The sequence below is a fragment of the Pelobates fuscus genome, chromosome 1 (assembly GCF_036172605.1).
Source record: "Pelobates fuscus isolate aPelFus1 chromosome 1, aPelFus1.pri, whole genome shotgun sequence".
Taxonomy (NCBI): Eukaryota; Metazoa; Chordata; class Amphibia; order Anura; family Pelobatidae; genus Pelobates; species Pelobates fuscus.
The window spans coordinates 496,151,749-496,168,053 of NC_086317.1; the positions used below are offsets into that span (position 1 = coordinate 496,151,749).

At 43.0% G+C, this 16,305-nt stretch overlaps 1 protein-coding gene across 1 annotated transcript in view; it reads right to left on the reverse strand.

Moving 5' to 3' along the window:
• Positions 1-6,329: 6,329 nt before the first annotated feature.
• The window catches only part of ARFIP2 (ADP ribosylation factor interacting protein 2), a 67,586-nt gene continuing 57,610 nt past the window's right edge, over positions 6,330-16,305 (reverse strand). Inside the window, exons 6-9 of the mRNA XM_063433440.1 lie at positions 10,947-11,168; positions 9,748-9,905; positions 9,392-9,566; positions 6,330-8,112 (exon numbers count right to left, since the gene is read on the reverse strand). Coding sequence (XP_063289510.1) covers positions 7,957-8,112; positions 9,392-9,566; positions 9,748-9,905; positions 10,947-11,168 — 711 coding nt within the window. The 3' untranslated portion in view covers positions 6,330-7,956. The remainder of the gene's footprint in view (positions 8,113-9,391; positions 9,567-9,747; positions 9,906-10,946; positions 11,169-16,305) is intronic.

Below are 16,305 nucleotides of genomic sequence, written 5' to 3' on the forward strand. Positions count from 1 at the left end.
TAAGCTGGAGGAGGATGGTGCGTCAAGGTTCCGAGCGGAAGCTGTAGAAGATTGGGTGTCCTGTGTTAGCCAGTCAACTATGTCCTCAGAACTTTTCAAGTTCATGGTACGTGGCCTCTGAAAACTGGGCATTATTCTAGGGCAAAAGGGAATCACAGCACCACGACCACGACGGCCCCTGCGGGGTGGCCTGCCTCTGCCTGTCATTTTTTTTTGGATTAGTGGTACTATGCGTGCAAGCTACTGTGAGACCAGATATGAGTGGCACTGTGCAGTGGCAAAGGTTGGCAGAGTACACGCTGTAGGCCTGACACACCCGCTTGAAGACAACTAACTGATATTCAATCTATAACAGTGAAAAAAATGTTTTTGAGTTTTTAAATGCACGCTATTGTGAGACCAGATATGAGTGGCACTGTGCAGTGGCAGAGTACACGCTGTAGGCCTGACACACACGCTTGAAGACAACTAACTGGTATTCAATCTATAACAGTGTAAAAAAAAATTTGGGTTTTTAAATGCAATCTATTGCGACACCAGATAAGAGTGGCACTGTGCAGTGGCAGAGTACACGCTGTAGGCCTGACACACACTTATGAAGGACACTGACTGCTATTAGAGTACAGTCAAAAACTTTTTTGCTTTTAAATGCACGCTATTGTGACACCAGATATGAGTGGCACTGTGCACTGGCAGAGGTTGGCAGAGTACACGCTGTAGGCCTGACACACACTTATGAAGGACACTGACTGCTATTATATTACAGTCAAAAACTTTTTTGTTTTTAAATGCAAGCTATTGTGACACCAGATATGAGTGGCACTGTGCACTGGCAGAGGTTGGCAGAGTAGACGCTGTAGGCCTGACACACCTGCTTGAAGACAACTAACTGCTATTCAATCTATAACAGTGAAAAACATTTTTTTGTTTTTAAATGCATGCTATTGTGACACCAGATATGAGTGGCACTGTGCACTGGCAGAGGTTGGCAGAGTACACGCTGTTGGCCTGACACACAGACGCTTGCAGACAACTAACTGCTATTCAATCTATTAGTGAAACATTTTTTGTTTTTAAATGCACGCTATTGTGACACCAGATATGAGTGGCACTGTGCACTGGCAGAGGTTGGCAGAGTAGACGCTGTAGGCCTGACACACAGACGCTTGCAGACAACTAACTGCTATTCAATCTATAACAGTGAAAAAAAAATTGTTTTTAAATGCAAGCTATTGTGACACCAGATATGAGTGGTGGCACTGGGCAAGTGGTCACAGTATCCACTGTGAGCCTGACACAGAAGCTGGCAGGCAGGCAACTGCAATAAGATTACACAGGAAAAAAAGCAGACTGATGTTCTAGCCCTAAAAAGGGCTTTTTGGGGTGCTGTCCTTACAGCAGAGATCAGATGAGTCCTTCGGGACTGTAGTGGACACTGAATACACTAGCCTAGCTATCCATTTCCCTATCAAATCAGCAGCAGCTACACTTTCCCTCCTCTCACTAAGAATGCAGCTTCAGAATGAATCTAAAATGGATGCTGTACAGGAGGTGGGAGGGTCTGCTGCTGATTGGCTGGAATGTGTCTGACTGTGAGGCACAGGGTCAAAGTTTACTCAATGATGACGAATAGGGGGCGGATCGAACAGTGCATATGTTCGCCCACCGTGGCGAACGCGAAAACGCTATGTTCGCCAGGAACTATTCGCCAGCGAACTGTTCGGTACATCACTAATTAGCAGCTTGTATATACAGTAGGGTCAGTTGAATTGCGGTTGGCATGTATAGTTTAAGGGGTTAGAAGCTGGTATATATAGTAAGGTTAGTTGAATGGCTGTTGGCATGTATAGGTTTATGGGGATAGCAGCTGGTATATAAAGTAGGGTTAGTTGAATGGCAGTTGGCATGTATAGGTTTATGGTGATATCAGCTGGTATATGTAGTAGGGTTAGTTAAAGGACCACTCTAGTGCCAGGAAAGCATACTCGTTTTCCTGGCACTAGAGTGCCCTGAGGGTGCCCCCACCCTCAGGGACCCCCTCCCGCCCGGCTCTGGAAAGGGGTTAAATCTTACCTTTTTCCAGCGCTGGGCGGAGAGATCTCCTCCTGCTCTCCTCCTCCGATCCTCCTCTTCTCCTCCCCGTCGGCTGAATGCGCACGCGCGGCAAGAGCTGCGCGCGCATTCAGCCGGTCACATAGGAAAGCATTCATAATGCTTTCCTATGGACGCTGGCGTGCTCTCACTGTGAAAATCACAGTGAGAAGCACGCAAGCGCCTCTAGCGGCTGTCAATGAGACAGCCACTAGAGGACATAGGGGGAAGGCTTAACCCATTCATAAACATAGCAGTTTCTCTGAAACTGCTATGTTTATGAAAAAATGGGTTAACCCTAGAAGGACCTGGCACCCAGACCACTTCATTAAGCTGAAGTGGTCTGGGTGCCTAGAGTGGTCCTTTAAATTGCAGTTGGCATGTATAGGTTTAAGGGGATAACAGCTGGCATATATAGTAGGGTTAGTTGAATTGCGGTTGGCATGTATAGGTTTAAGAGGTTAACAGCTGGTATATATAGTAGGGTTAGTTAAATTGCAATTTGAGAGATATATAGTTTGCCTGGTAATCCCAAGTTCCTCTACAGTTTAAAAAAACGGAGGAGGGTATTGGGGTATAGACAGGCAAAGAGTAGTGGTCAGTGGGTGGTGCCAGTCCACCAAAGGGCATGTACCCGGTTAAATGTAGAAATTGAAAAGTATAAATTAACTGGCAAAGTTAGTATATTTGAACAACTTGTAGATCCGTGCCTACTAAGCCTTACAGTAATGTGCTGTTATGGGGGAACTGTGGGAGGTAGGAGATAAACGGCTCCTTACTGTATAAATATCGGTACTAATGCAGAGAAAAACTGACTGCTGTCTTTAATAAATCCTTAATAGCATAGTTAGCCGATAAACAGTCTCCCTTTATTGTAGCTATAGCCTAACCAATGAATCAATAGTGTTGGTGGCTGTGGTCTAGTTACCAAAAGCTAACAAAAATTCCCCATAGAGACACACTGGCAGCAATGGAAAAAGCAAAGGATAGGAAGCCACAATGTTAGCTCAATACAATGTTGCAATCATCAAACGTGATCAGCTAAAGGTAGCTCCTTCCTTTCTAATTATACAGAGGGAGATATAGATTGGAGACTCCCCTAATATCTATATAATGGAGACTGGTAACTAACTCTTCTGGTATCTGTCTGACCGAGAGCCTGTACATCAGTCCCTAGTAAACTCCCAACACCTTCGAGGGTGTTCTAATCTGTCGCTAACTCTAAAGTGGAGCAGGTACTGCCTAGTGTGCCGTCACAATAGCTGTAAGGGCAGCACTGTATAGAATAAAAGCAATTATATTAACCAGTGGGGGTCTAAATACCCATAGTAAACAAAAGTATCCCTAAAGTGAGCAAACAAGTGATAAGGTGAAAAATAAATAAAAAAAAGAGAGAGCTAACGCCCGACGCGCGTTTCGGTGTACTAAGACACCTTCGTCAGGGGATAAGGATTGAATCACCTGAGAAAAGCTACAAGTTGTTCAAATATACTAACTTTGCCAGTTAATTTATACTTTTCAATTTCTTAGTTAAATTGCAGTTGGTATGTATAGGTTTAAGGGGATAACAGCTGGTATATATAGTAGGGTTAGTTGAATGGCTGATGGCATGTATAGGTTTAAGAGGTTAGCAGCTGGTATATATAGTAAGGTTAGTCGAATGGCTGTTGGCATGTATAGGTTTATGGGGATAGCAGCTGGCATATATAGTAGGGTTAGTTGAATGGTGGTTGGCATGTATAGTTTAAGGGGTTAGAAGCTGGTATATATAGTAAGGTTAGTCGAATGGCGGTTGGCATGTATAGGTTTATGAGGATAGCAGATGGCATATATAGTAGGGTTAGTTGAATGGCGGTTGGCATGTATAGGTTTAAGGGGTTAGCAGCTTGTATATATAGTAGGGTCAGTTGAATTGCGGTTGGCATGTAGAAGTTTATGGGGATAGCAGTTGGTATATATAGTAGGGTTAGTTGAATGGCGGTTGGCATGTATAGGTTTATGGGGATAGCAGTTGGTATATATAGTAGGGTTAGTTGAATGGCGGTTGGCATGTATAGGTTTAAGGGGTTAGCAGCTGGCATATATAGTAGGGTCAGTTGAATTGCGGTTGGCATGTAGAAGTTTATGGGGATAGCAGTTGGTATATATAGTAGGGTTAGTTGAATGGCGGTTGGCATGTATAGGTTTATGGGGATAGCAGTTGGTATATATAGTAGGGTTAGTTGAATGGCGGTTGGCATGTATAGGTTTAAGGGGTTAGCAGCTGGCATATATAGTAGGGTCAGTTGAATTGCGGTTGGCATGTAGAAGTTTATGGGGATAGCAGTTGGTATATATAGTGTTAGGGAGATAACAGTTGGTGTATATATATACAGTTGCAAGAAAAAGTGCACCTGCACTGTGAATGTTTACATGGTGTGTTCAATAAAAACATGGCAACATTTCATTCTGTGTGTGCTATTAGTTTAAGCAGACTGTGATTGTCTATTGTTGTGACTTAGATGATGATCAGATCACATTTTATGACCAATTTGTGCAGAAATCCATATAATTCCAAAGGGTTCACATACTTTTTCTTGCAACTGTATATAGTGTTAGGGAGCTAGCAGACATATATATGAAGGAAGCTTGATACAGTGTAGATGGGGGAACATGACTGATGAAGGAAGTCTGAGATGGGAATATTCTTGGTGGGGGAACATTTTGAGCTTATTCAAGGATTTTCAATGGATTAATAAATCTCAACACCAGCCCTTATCTAATCAATCTCTTAGTCAGTGCTCGAATTCTCTTCCTTCTCGAGGGAGATTTTTTGTATTTTGATAAGCCGCTCCCTGGTGTGAGTGTTACCAAAAGTGATAGCACCAAACGATTATAAACGACATGTCGAGCACTAAACTGGGCAATATTTCTTGTTTCATAAATACGCACTTTTTGGAAATGGAAACATAAAATGTAAACAGGTAGTCCACCAATTTTACATAGTCGACTAATTTTATAAAGCTGCCTGATCATTCTCCCATTATGACACACATTTTTTCCCTCCAAAAACCATATACCTTTATCACAAGACCAGAACGGACACAGTTAATTTCTTTATTAGGTTTGTCTTGATTGACAGAAATGTTCCCAGAACCAAACATTCATCTTCATATTGCAATGCCAGAATTCCCTGGCCAAATACTTCCTCAAGATGGGGTTCACTGAAGCTCAGAGAAATGAGTCCGCCATGGTCAGTCCTGAAGAGCCCCAGACACAGGAAAGACTGTTTGCATGCCAGGTCCATGTGGACATGCTCTGCCATAGACATACAATGGACCATCGTGGTTATATTCTTACATTTTGCCATACTGTACACACTTTACGCCATAGCTGCCTTCAATGACCTCAATCCACACACCGAAACCTCTATCTACTGAAGTTAAGGAGTGAACAAACACAATGTGGGACATTTATCAAAGTGTTCTGAAAAGTCACCTTTAAAGCCCATCATTATTTTGATCATATTAATTAAAGTTTTTTTTAAGTCAACCTAGAAAACCAGATGAAAAAAAACTGACAGATTTAATCAAAGAAGGGAAATCGTTGCAGACAATTAGATGCAGAAGGGTCAGTGACACTTTGAAAAATCTCTCCCGTTGTACGAAATAGTTGAATCAGAGGACATAATATGCTCTGTTTCATTTTAGAAGACTGCCACGTTTAGAGAGGCAGAAAAGTGAAATGAAATATTCCTGCAAAAACTGGCAGAAATTACTATAATAAAAACGGTCACTTTCTAGGTGATTCACTTTACCACACTTCACCTTCGCTCTACGTGAAGCAGTGATGTCTACACATAGCATCTGCCACGCATTATGGTATCTAGGCACTACCGCCGTGTGTCATTCTATCATTTCTATTACTTTATGCCATAACATTCAAAAGTTGTGTTACATTCTCAACCTCCCTCACAGATAGCGTTACAGCCTCGACCTTCCTCATAAATAGTGTTACTGGCTTGGCCTTCTTTACATATATACAGCCTCGATCTTCCTCAGAGATATTGTTACAGCCTCGACCTCCCTCATAGATATTGTTACATCATCGACCTACCTCATAGATCGTGTTACTGGCTTGGCCTTCCTTACAAACAGTGTTACAGTATCGACATCATTCATAGATAATGTTACTGGCTTGGCCTTCCTCACAGGGCGTTACAGCCTCGACCTTCATAAATAGTGTTACTGGCTTGGCCTTCCTTACTCCTCAAAGATTGCGTTACTGGCTTGGCCTTCCTCACAGAGCGTTACAGCCTCAACCTACCTCACAGATAGTGTTATTGGCCTTCCTTATAGAGTGTTACAGCTTCTACCAACCTCACAGATAGTGTTACTGTCTCGGCCTTGCCCACAGATTATTACTGCTCGGTCTTTATTTGCAGACGGCATTACTAATTCATTCCTTCCAACAGGTGGATGTATACGTTATCCTTCCTTACACAGAGCTTGATTACCTCATCCTTCCTTACAGACAACTCAACTACCTCGTCCTTTCTTAAAGACTGAACAACTATCTTGTCTTAACAGATTGAGACACTGCCTCTTCCTTCCGTATAGACTGAGCAAGTATCTCGTCTTTCATTACAGACGGTTTAACTACCTCGTCCTTCCTAAAAAAAAACAAAAAAAAAAACAGCATGACTACGGTGTCCCTTCCCAAAGACTATCAAACTGTCCCAGTAGACCTTGGTGGTGTTATTGCCTCGAATTATAGCTTAAGCTAGCCCTATAGATAGTGTTATTACTTCCTTCCCTAACAACACATCACCCAGAATACTAGTAGATACCATTACCACACTAATATCCTTGCAAACACTGCTGCCATCCTACTGATGATAATTGTTGCTATATCCAAATTTCTATAGATAGTGTCAATCACTGGGTCAGTGGTATATGGATACTGTATAATCACAGTAGTTTAAACTGAGCATTGGGGTTTTTACAAGTTGGTGATTATGTGAAAGCCATGGACCTGGTGGAATTTTGATATTTAGCAAAGAGACCCTGAATTACAGACTGATCATAAAGTCGACTATGGTCAGAGCACAAGTGTGATACTGTTGTGTGTACACGTGGGGATGTTATGCTGAGGGGTCCATATACATGAGATGAGGACCTGCTGACTACTGAAGTGTTAAACGACCATGACCAACTCATATACGATGTAAATGGCGTTTGCCGTGTGAACTTTACTTTGTAGTGTGCTCGGTTTATGTTAGGTTAGGTTTCACATACTGTTATCTTGAAGCATCCTCTTAATATGGGAAGCCTGTCATTATGGAAGGCTTATATAGTGCCCTGTGCTATGGAAGGTCATAATCAGGGCCTTTTGAATGTTGGAGGAAGCTCCAATGACGCAGTCAAGGAATTAGCATTCAGAGGGTGACAGTAAGGAGGCAAGACAGATGCTGTCAATACAATGCTACTGGTCTCTTGGATATAGTCTGAAGGGATACCAATGTGGGAAGAAGCATGGAGTGTTATGTATTGGTTGGATTCATGAGGGATGCCGTGAAGTCATTTCATTCGATGGGGGAGTTAGCTTTAAATAATCTCAGTTACACAGCAATAAGGTGGACTCCAGATGGGAGACAGCAAAATGTACTGGAGCCATCGGCTGATCTCTCTCTGCTCACATTATGGTATGCAGTACCGACACATATCTACTCACTCGCTAATACAAATATATCACGCACAGCAACACATAGATACATACCATTCACACACATACGTGCCAACATACACACTGTCACATGTAACATGCACACACACACAGGAGTGTGTTAGGTCCCTGTATGCGTAGAAATAAACTTCGGGCGGCTGCTCATTGCTCCTCCAACCATGAAGGTTTGTCACTAGCCGCACTGCTTAGCTTGATATGAAATTGTTGCAGGGATGCCTCTAAATGCTGCTGATTGCCAGCGAAGTAGGAGGAGATGGCGTTATGGAAGAGGAGAAGCTGTTTGTGCATCACTTTCACCTGCAGGGAGAGAGAGGAAGACGCCACATTACAACAGCTGTGCTAGAACCAGTCTAAGAAGCGATTAATACACTAACTGCCTGAACAGATCTCTAACTACAGATACAGTAATTCTAATACTAAAATGTCATTGCTGCCTGAGTGTCGTTATAGTAATGGGTGGGTAAATACGGTCACTATCTGTGACGCAGAGTATAGTGTTGGAATACGGTCACTATCTGTGACGCAGAGTATAGTGTTGGAATACGGTCACTATCTGTGACGCAGAGTATAGTGTTGGAATACGGTCACTATTTGTGACGCAGCGTATAGTGTTGGAATACGGTCACTATTTGTGACGCAGAGTATAGTGTTGGAATACGGTCACTATCTGTGACGCAGAGTATAGTGTTGGAATACGGTCACTATCTGTGACGCAGCGTATAGTGTTGGAATACGGTCACTATCTGTGACGCAGAGTATAGTGTTGGAATACGGTCACTATCTGTGACGCAGCATATAGTGTTGGAATACGGTCACTATTTGTGACGCAGAGTATAGTGTTGAAATACGGTCACTATCTGTGACGCAGCGTATAGTGTTGGAATACGGTCACTATCTGTGACGCAGCGTATAGTGTTGGAATACGGTCACTATCTGTGACGCAGCGTATAGTGTTGGAATACGGTCACTATCTGTGACGCAGAGTATAGTGTTGGAATACGGTCACTATCTGTGACGCAGCGTATAGTGTTGGAATACGGTCACTATCTGTGACGCAGCGTATAGTGTTGGAATACGGTCACTATTTGTGACGCAGCGTATAGTGTTGGAATACGGTCACTATCTGTGACGCAGCGTATAGTGTTGGAATACAGTCACTATCTGTGACGCAGAGTATAGTGTTGGAATACGGTCACTATCTGTGACGCAGAGTATAGTGTTGGAATACGGTCACTATCTGTGACGCAGCGTATAGTGTTGGAATACGGTCACTATCTGTGACGCAGCGTATAGTGTTGGAATACGGTCACTATCTGTGACGCAGCGTATAGTGTTGGAATACGGTCACTATCTGTGACGCAGCGTATAGTGTTGGAATACGGTCACTATCTGTGACGCAGAGTATAGTGTTGGAATACGGTCACTATCTGTGACGCAGCGTATAGTGTTGGAATACGGTCACTAATTCTGATGAAAAGTGTGGCCAATGGTCACTAAGAACCAGATCATTGAATGGTAAATAAAGATTATGGTGGATTATCCATGGAGTGTACAGAGTATTCTTTAGTTTCCTTGCCTTGTTTTCCTGCAGAAAGCGAAGTTTGATGGTTACATCTCCTCGCAGTTTTTCATATTTAGTGCGATGTGTCTGAAAGTTTTGCTGAGCAATTTCTATGCGGCACAGAGTGGCTGCGTCTCGAGGGCCTAAACTGAGTTCTTCCAGGTCAGCTCGGTAAGCATCATATTCTAGCCTGTTCGCCAAAGGAAAACAAGGTTATTTAAACATGCCTTACTATCATCACTGGTCATTATTATTTAAACTGACACTCATGCAGCCTACATGGCTTTCTACACCCATTGTCGACCCCGATCCATTGGACTGAGTATCTATTCCCATCGTTTACATGGACCATACATACATCCTTGGTTTACCTTGCAGTCTCATATTGTTTTACAGTCATTAATGTGTCTTCCATGGTCTTGTTAATCAGAGTGTTAATACTGGACACAAAAAAGTTGACCGCTCCCAGTAGAGTTTCTCCATTCTTACACAAAAGCTTCTGGGTCTCTGCATTGTAGCCAAACTCCTCCTGTATTACGTCCAAGCAGACAAGATGGATACCAAGGTGAAAGGAATAAAAACAGGAAGTACAATGTGAGTAACTCAAAAGATATCGATCTAGTATGATAAAAGCAGCAATCTGGAGAGTGTTGATGTTAAACAAGAAGGTAGGTGACTGCCAGGAAGCCAGGCGGTGAGACAGTCACAGAGATTTCACTTTGACAATCTGGTTTAATATTTGCTTGACAAGGTAGGAAATAATATACATTGGATTTGCTCGGTGATCCATTGACAATTGTAACATTCACTCATTAACTTATTATTTAATTAGATTTTTTCCATTGTCGAAATGGGTGGCCCAGTACTGTTGGAGGAAGTGCTTGTAATGTAGGGCCAGAACATTTGAAAAGCTTCCTGAAATGCTTTATGTGTGAAGTGTGCCCTCTCTTTTTCATTTTAAATAAAGGGCAGATTTAACCTTGTTACACCCCCTTGGGTGTCAATCATACAACCATTCCAGTTACTTCCTGGTTGTTTAAGTCAGTGGAGATAACCTCAAGCATTTCCCAGAGCACCTGCCTTGCAAAGATTTCTCATTGAGCTAATTTGGGAAGTCTGTGATTGCACAGCCATAGAATGTCTGGGAGGAGTTAGAAGGGGAGGGCTTTAAAAAAAATACTTACTGCACAGTCTGTGATTGTAAAGCTGGGAAAGCCTCTGATTGGGCATTCTGCAGCACATTAAATTAAACTCACTATGACACGCATGTTCTACTAAATTGTCCAAAAAGAAATCACCGGAGGTGAATTTCTTTCTCCAATGGCTAGATTTATTTATTTAATGGAGCGTTCCTTTAATGAAATTCTCCAACCCTTATTGCATCAGCTCACTGAAGTTGTTATGGGGTCAAGAGTGTCCGGAACCATATTACCTTTAGGGCTTATACAAACAGTTTAACCCTAAATGTGGTCACCCTGCACCAGATTCCTTGCTTTCAGCCGAGCATCAGAATGCTGGTGCTGGTCGTGATAAGCAGAGAGGGTTCCTGTCTCCATCATTGGGGACCCACCTGAAGCTCTGGAGATTTCTGACTCAGGTCAGAGAAGGCATCTCCCAGCGCTCGCTGTGTCTGCACCAAGTTGTAGAAGTGAGCAGTCATTGATCTTGCCAGCTGCAGAACTCCTTCATATTTACGTTTAGTGTCTCTCAAAAGCTCGATCTGCGTTTCCAGTTCAAGATCCACAGTGCGAGATCCACGGCCAAACCGTTCAGAAATCAACTGCTTTGTACACTATATGAAGAGAGAATATGTGATCAGATGGAGAAGGTGAAGACATCAAGTGAAGACAGTCAGCAGGCATGAGAAAGCAATTGGATGAAATGTGATGTTACATACCATTCATCTCATTGAAGTGGTTTTAGTACCTGGAGCCCCCCATTTTAGAGCAGTTTAATACTGAACGAGGGTCCCTGGCCATTCATAGCCCAGCCCCCACTGGATGTGTGGCTAATGCGGAGTGTACACACTTCCTTCCAGCCACATCCATTCAGCCAATCACAGCCACCCATTTAGCACAAACATCATCAAGGTGATGACAATACACCTCTATGATGTTTGCATAGAAACAGATTAAGGCTAAATGGAAGGATGGCTCCAAAAAACTCCAGACACTATAACCACTTCAATTATATTAGCCTGCTATGAATCCTACAGTATCTCTTTAGAGGGAAACACCAAACACCATAACAAATGATCCTTCTAGTAAGGAGATCCCGCTGTCACTGTCTCCCCGCACACAGTGTATTATAACTGCAGCTATAAGGTTATGGTGTAAGGAGGTCCCCTGTCTCCCTGCACACAGTGTATTATAACTGCAGCTATAAGGTTATGGTGTAAGGAGGTCCCCTGTCTCCCCGCACACAGTGTGTTATAACTGCAGCTATAAGGTTATGGTGAAATGAGGACCCCTGTCTCCATGCACATAGTGTGTTATAACTGCAGCTATAAGGTTATGGTGTAAGGAGGTCCCCTGTCTCCCCGCACACAGTGTATTCTAACTGCTGCTATAAGGTTATGGTGTAAGGAGGTCCCCTGTCTCCCTGCACACAGTGTATTATAACTGCAGCTATAAGGTTATGGTGTAAGGAGGTCCCCTGTCTCCCTGCACACAGTGTATTATAACTGCAGCTATACGGTTGTGGTGTAAGGAGGTCCCCTGTCTCCCTGCACACAGTGTATTATAACTGCAGCTATAAGGTTATGGTGTAAGGAGGTCCCCTGTCTCCCCGCACACAGTGTGTTATAACTGCAGCTATAAGGTTATGGTGAAAGGAGGTCCCCTGTCTGCCCGCACACAGTGTATTATAACTGCTGCTATAAGGTTATGGTGTAAGGAGGTCCCCTGTCTCCCCGCACACAGTGTATTATAACTGCAGCTATAAGGTTATGGTGTAAGGAGGTCCCCTGTCTGCCCGCACACAGTGTATTATAACTGCAGCTATAAGGTTATGGTGTAAGGAGGTCCCCTGTCTCCCTGCACACAGTGTATTATAACTGCAGCTATAAGGTTATGGTGTAAGGAGGTCCCCTGTCTCAGTCTCCCTGGCACAGTCTATTATAACTGCAGATGATATAACGAAATGTTTACTTTCAGTAAATGTCTTTTGAGGCAGTACAAACACCACAGGGAGTACGGTCTGTCTTCTAAAGGACAGGCAGAGCACTATCAGAATTTTAAAATCAATTAAGACCACCTCCCACACTGCCCTTTCTTACCCAGAAAAACACCAGCACAATCAGATACTATAAAAATATCAAAAATGTTGCTAGAAGGAAGGAAACTTTCAATTATCATGAATGTGAGAAAAAGAACAGACGGTAAGTATGTTTTTCTCCACATGGATTAAACAAGATAAAAGATAAAGTCTTCGTATTGTCATTGACTGTAGCAACTTGTGCTCAAAACTTGAATCATAAACGTATGTGAGGACAAATGCTTTCTGTATTAAGAGATATTGACCCTTTTATAAATGAACCTGGTTACACTCCCTGGCCATCAGACAGTCGGCCCTGCTACGTCCTGGTTTGTTTAGCTCAGTGGAGATAAACACTAGAGGTAGCGATTTCCCAGAGACTGTGCCTTGGGCAGCATTGGGAAGTCTGTGATTGGACAGACACAGAAAGTCTGGGCGGGCTTCAGCTATTCGATATAATCTCAATAGAAAATAAATGTATAATTAGATGCATATATTATCTCATAGGGGGAATATCTACTAGGTGATTTATTTAAATGTGAACTTGGGCAGTCAAGTTGTCGACCAATGGAGTGTCCATTTAATCCATCTTACCATGAGATCCTTCGGGTTTCCTTTGTGTCAGATAAACAGATCTCCGTTTATCACAGGGTTTATGAAAAATAGTTGGTACAAAGATTCCGGATCTCGACTTGCTGTGGAGGCCACCTTTGGCTGTGAAAAAAGGATCTGAAAGAGCTTGGAAACCTCCCAGAAGTTTTGCTGCTGTGACGGCTTCAAAAATCCAATACGTTACCAATGTAAATTACATTAATACAGACTTCCTCCTACTGGAACAGTGCCATAATTTTGTATTCCTTTTATCTGGGACCTTTACTTTTAAATACTGTGTATGTGGATAAAAAATGGTTCTGTTGAAAACGTCATTTGAGTAGATTGTACAGATTCCATTTTGTATTTCTCTTCGTCATGGGTGTGATGGAGCTCCTGTACTCCGACCGAGTACCTCCGTCCAGTCGTCGAAGCTTGACTTCAGAGCTTTTCCACCTCACTAGGCTGCAGCCCTTCTTCCAGGCAGGTATCCACATCCGCCTGCAATGTTATAGCTCATGTCTTTAAAAAGACACTTACAACTCGATCTCTTGCTTTATCCCAGGACTAGAAGGATCCTGCAACCAGCAAACACGTCCGAAGACGCTGTCACTGGGATCCTTACAAATCCACACAGTACACAAGTTCCAAAAGGAACTATCATACAAAACTTTATTTTTCTTGGGACTAGCCCATATGATCATTACATTTAGATCGTGGTTACAAACATGATAAAATTTAAATAACCAAAACATGTCACAAAATATACATTAAATTATAGTAGCATAATAACATATTGATAAAGGGATAGGAAAGACAACAATTTACAGAAAAATTCTCTCCTGCCTGCAGAATTAGAAATATGCAAATCTGCCAAAATATGCAAAAAGCAAGCCTTGCTATTCAGGTAGTGCATATAGCTGTTGCTAGATCCGTGCAACCAACAGGTGGAGCTGTACCGGCTCCACAACCAAATCCACCTAGTGGATTGCAAGTATTAGCAAGACAGGAGAGCACACTAACCTTTAACCCCAAACACCCACATTACACACACACCCTGCACCCACAATGGACACAGGTTGACTTAAACATAGGAATAGTCCAGGGCCCTACATAAAATGTCCGCATGAAACCCTAGGTGATGGTGACTACTGTCAAACTGGGCTGAGGCTTTTTCTCATCCACCACTTACATCTTCAGGCTGAGAACCAAATTTACCTTGTGTCAGGAAAAACACAGAGACCCAACACCCCGATTGGGTACCGCTGTCAATCGCTGCTTCCTAGTACTTGCGAGCACCATAACCACCGCAAACCCCACGAACCTCCGCAGCTTGGTCGGGGTCTCGCCGTCCTCCACCCACCCTGGACCCAAGACCAGGATCCAGCTTCCAGTGGGTAGACCTCTCCTAGTCCAAAGAGCATAGCAGGAACAGCTCTTATAAGAGCTAGTGGTTATACTCAGGGGAGTATTGTGATATAGCAATCCCCAGAGAGTATGTAGTTCTCCGATCCCCCCAAACATGAGCCAAGACTTCATGAAGGGGTAAATATCCAAAATTCAACCCGATCAGTTCAGGGGTTCAGCAATTTCCTGAAAGTCTTATTTTTGTCCCATGCCCAAAACAGCTCCAGAGAATTAGTGCCAACGGTCGGTCTCTCTGTCTGGAGTACAAAAGTACATACTTCACATGAACAGAGGCTTTTAATATATTTTAGCCAGGTCTATTGCAGGGGCCATAGTCACAGGGTAAGAAGATGGCCAGCAGGCTCCTCCAAGAACCAGTGACGAGGTGCAGTTCGCCACATAAACAAAAAAAGTAGGCAACGTATACCAGACCTTAGAGTGGCCAGGCTAACATTGCAAGGACAGAGAATAGTTAGGGACAAGCCGGGGTCAAGGAAGCCAGAGATCAGAATAAGCGAGTATACACAAACCGAGTCACAGGGAAGCAGAAAGGAGAATAGTCAAAAACACAGACAAAGTCAACACCAGATATAACCAACAATACGACGGCTATAGGGAACAAAATAACCGGGCCCTATGAGTCCTTTTTATATTGTGGATCCTTATTTTTGTAGCCACGCTTCCTCCACATGACATCTAAGGACAGGTACCCTGACACTTTGTTCAACAGACAAACCGCACAGGAATCCTTTGAGGTAGAATATGCGTCTTACCGTACCACGCTTCTAGTCACAGTCACCAAACCTGTGGCTCTGGCAGACAATTCTAGACCTTCTGAAGATGCATCTTCATTAAAATCAGCAGCCAATAACAATGGTCCTTAAAATGTGCGGAATCTTCTTTTCTTTGCCAAGAGAGATTGTTTCCAATTGATCCACCCAGCATCTTTGAAGTTTATTACTAATGCTTCTGTCACCAATACTTTGGATTGTGATGTGAGGTAATAAACGCTTTAACGGTTCTGTCCCAATGAAAACTTGCAATCAGTTACTTGTGCATTTTGTCATTGGTGTATCTAAAAAATCTTGTAAAAGCTGCAGATCTCTTGTCTCCAGTCTTTACAAGCCCTCCCCTTCTAACCCCGCCCAGACTTTCTTTGGTTGTTCAATCACAAATTTTCCAATGCAGCTCAATAATAAGTCTTTGTAAGGCAGGTTCTCTGGGCAATTATTGTATTTTGAGTTTAGTTTAACTGAGCTAAACAAACCATGAAGTAACAGGGCTAGATGTCTGACATTCAGGGGGTGTAACAAGGTAATTTATATATGTGACAAACTGCCCTTTGCCCCTGGCTTCTGGAGGAGCCAAATTGCCAGCCTCCTGCCTTATGACTATGGCCCTGGGGTGTATGGCCCTTTAAAAACATGATATGGGCACGTTTTGGAACAATGTCCCTTTAAAACTGTGTCCCAAGACTGTGAAAATACTTTGTTCGTGTCTTTTTCCTGAATGGTTCGGTAAATGGGGCTTACCGAACAAATAACTGAACATGCGGACCACACACAAGGGGAGTGTGCCGCCAATTTACCTCCCAGGCTGGTGGTTAACCGCAGGTTAATTGTTGAACGCTGGGTGGCCATCTTGTTTAGTCGAACGCGGTCAGCTGTGTTTTGCCG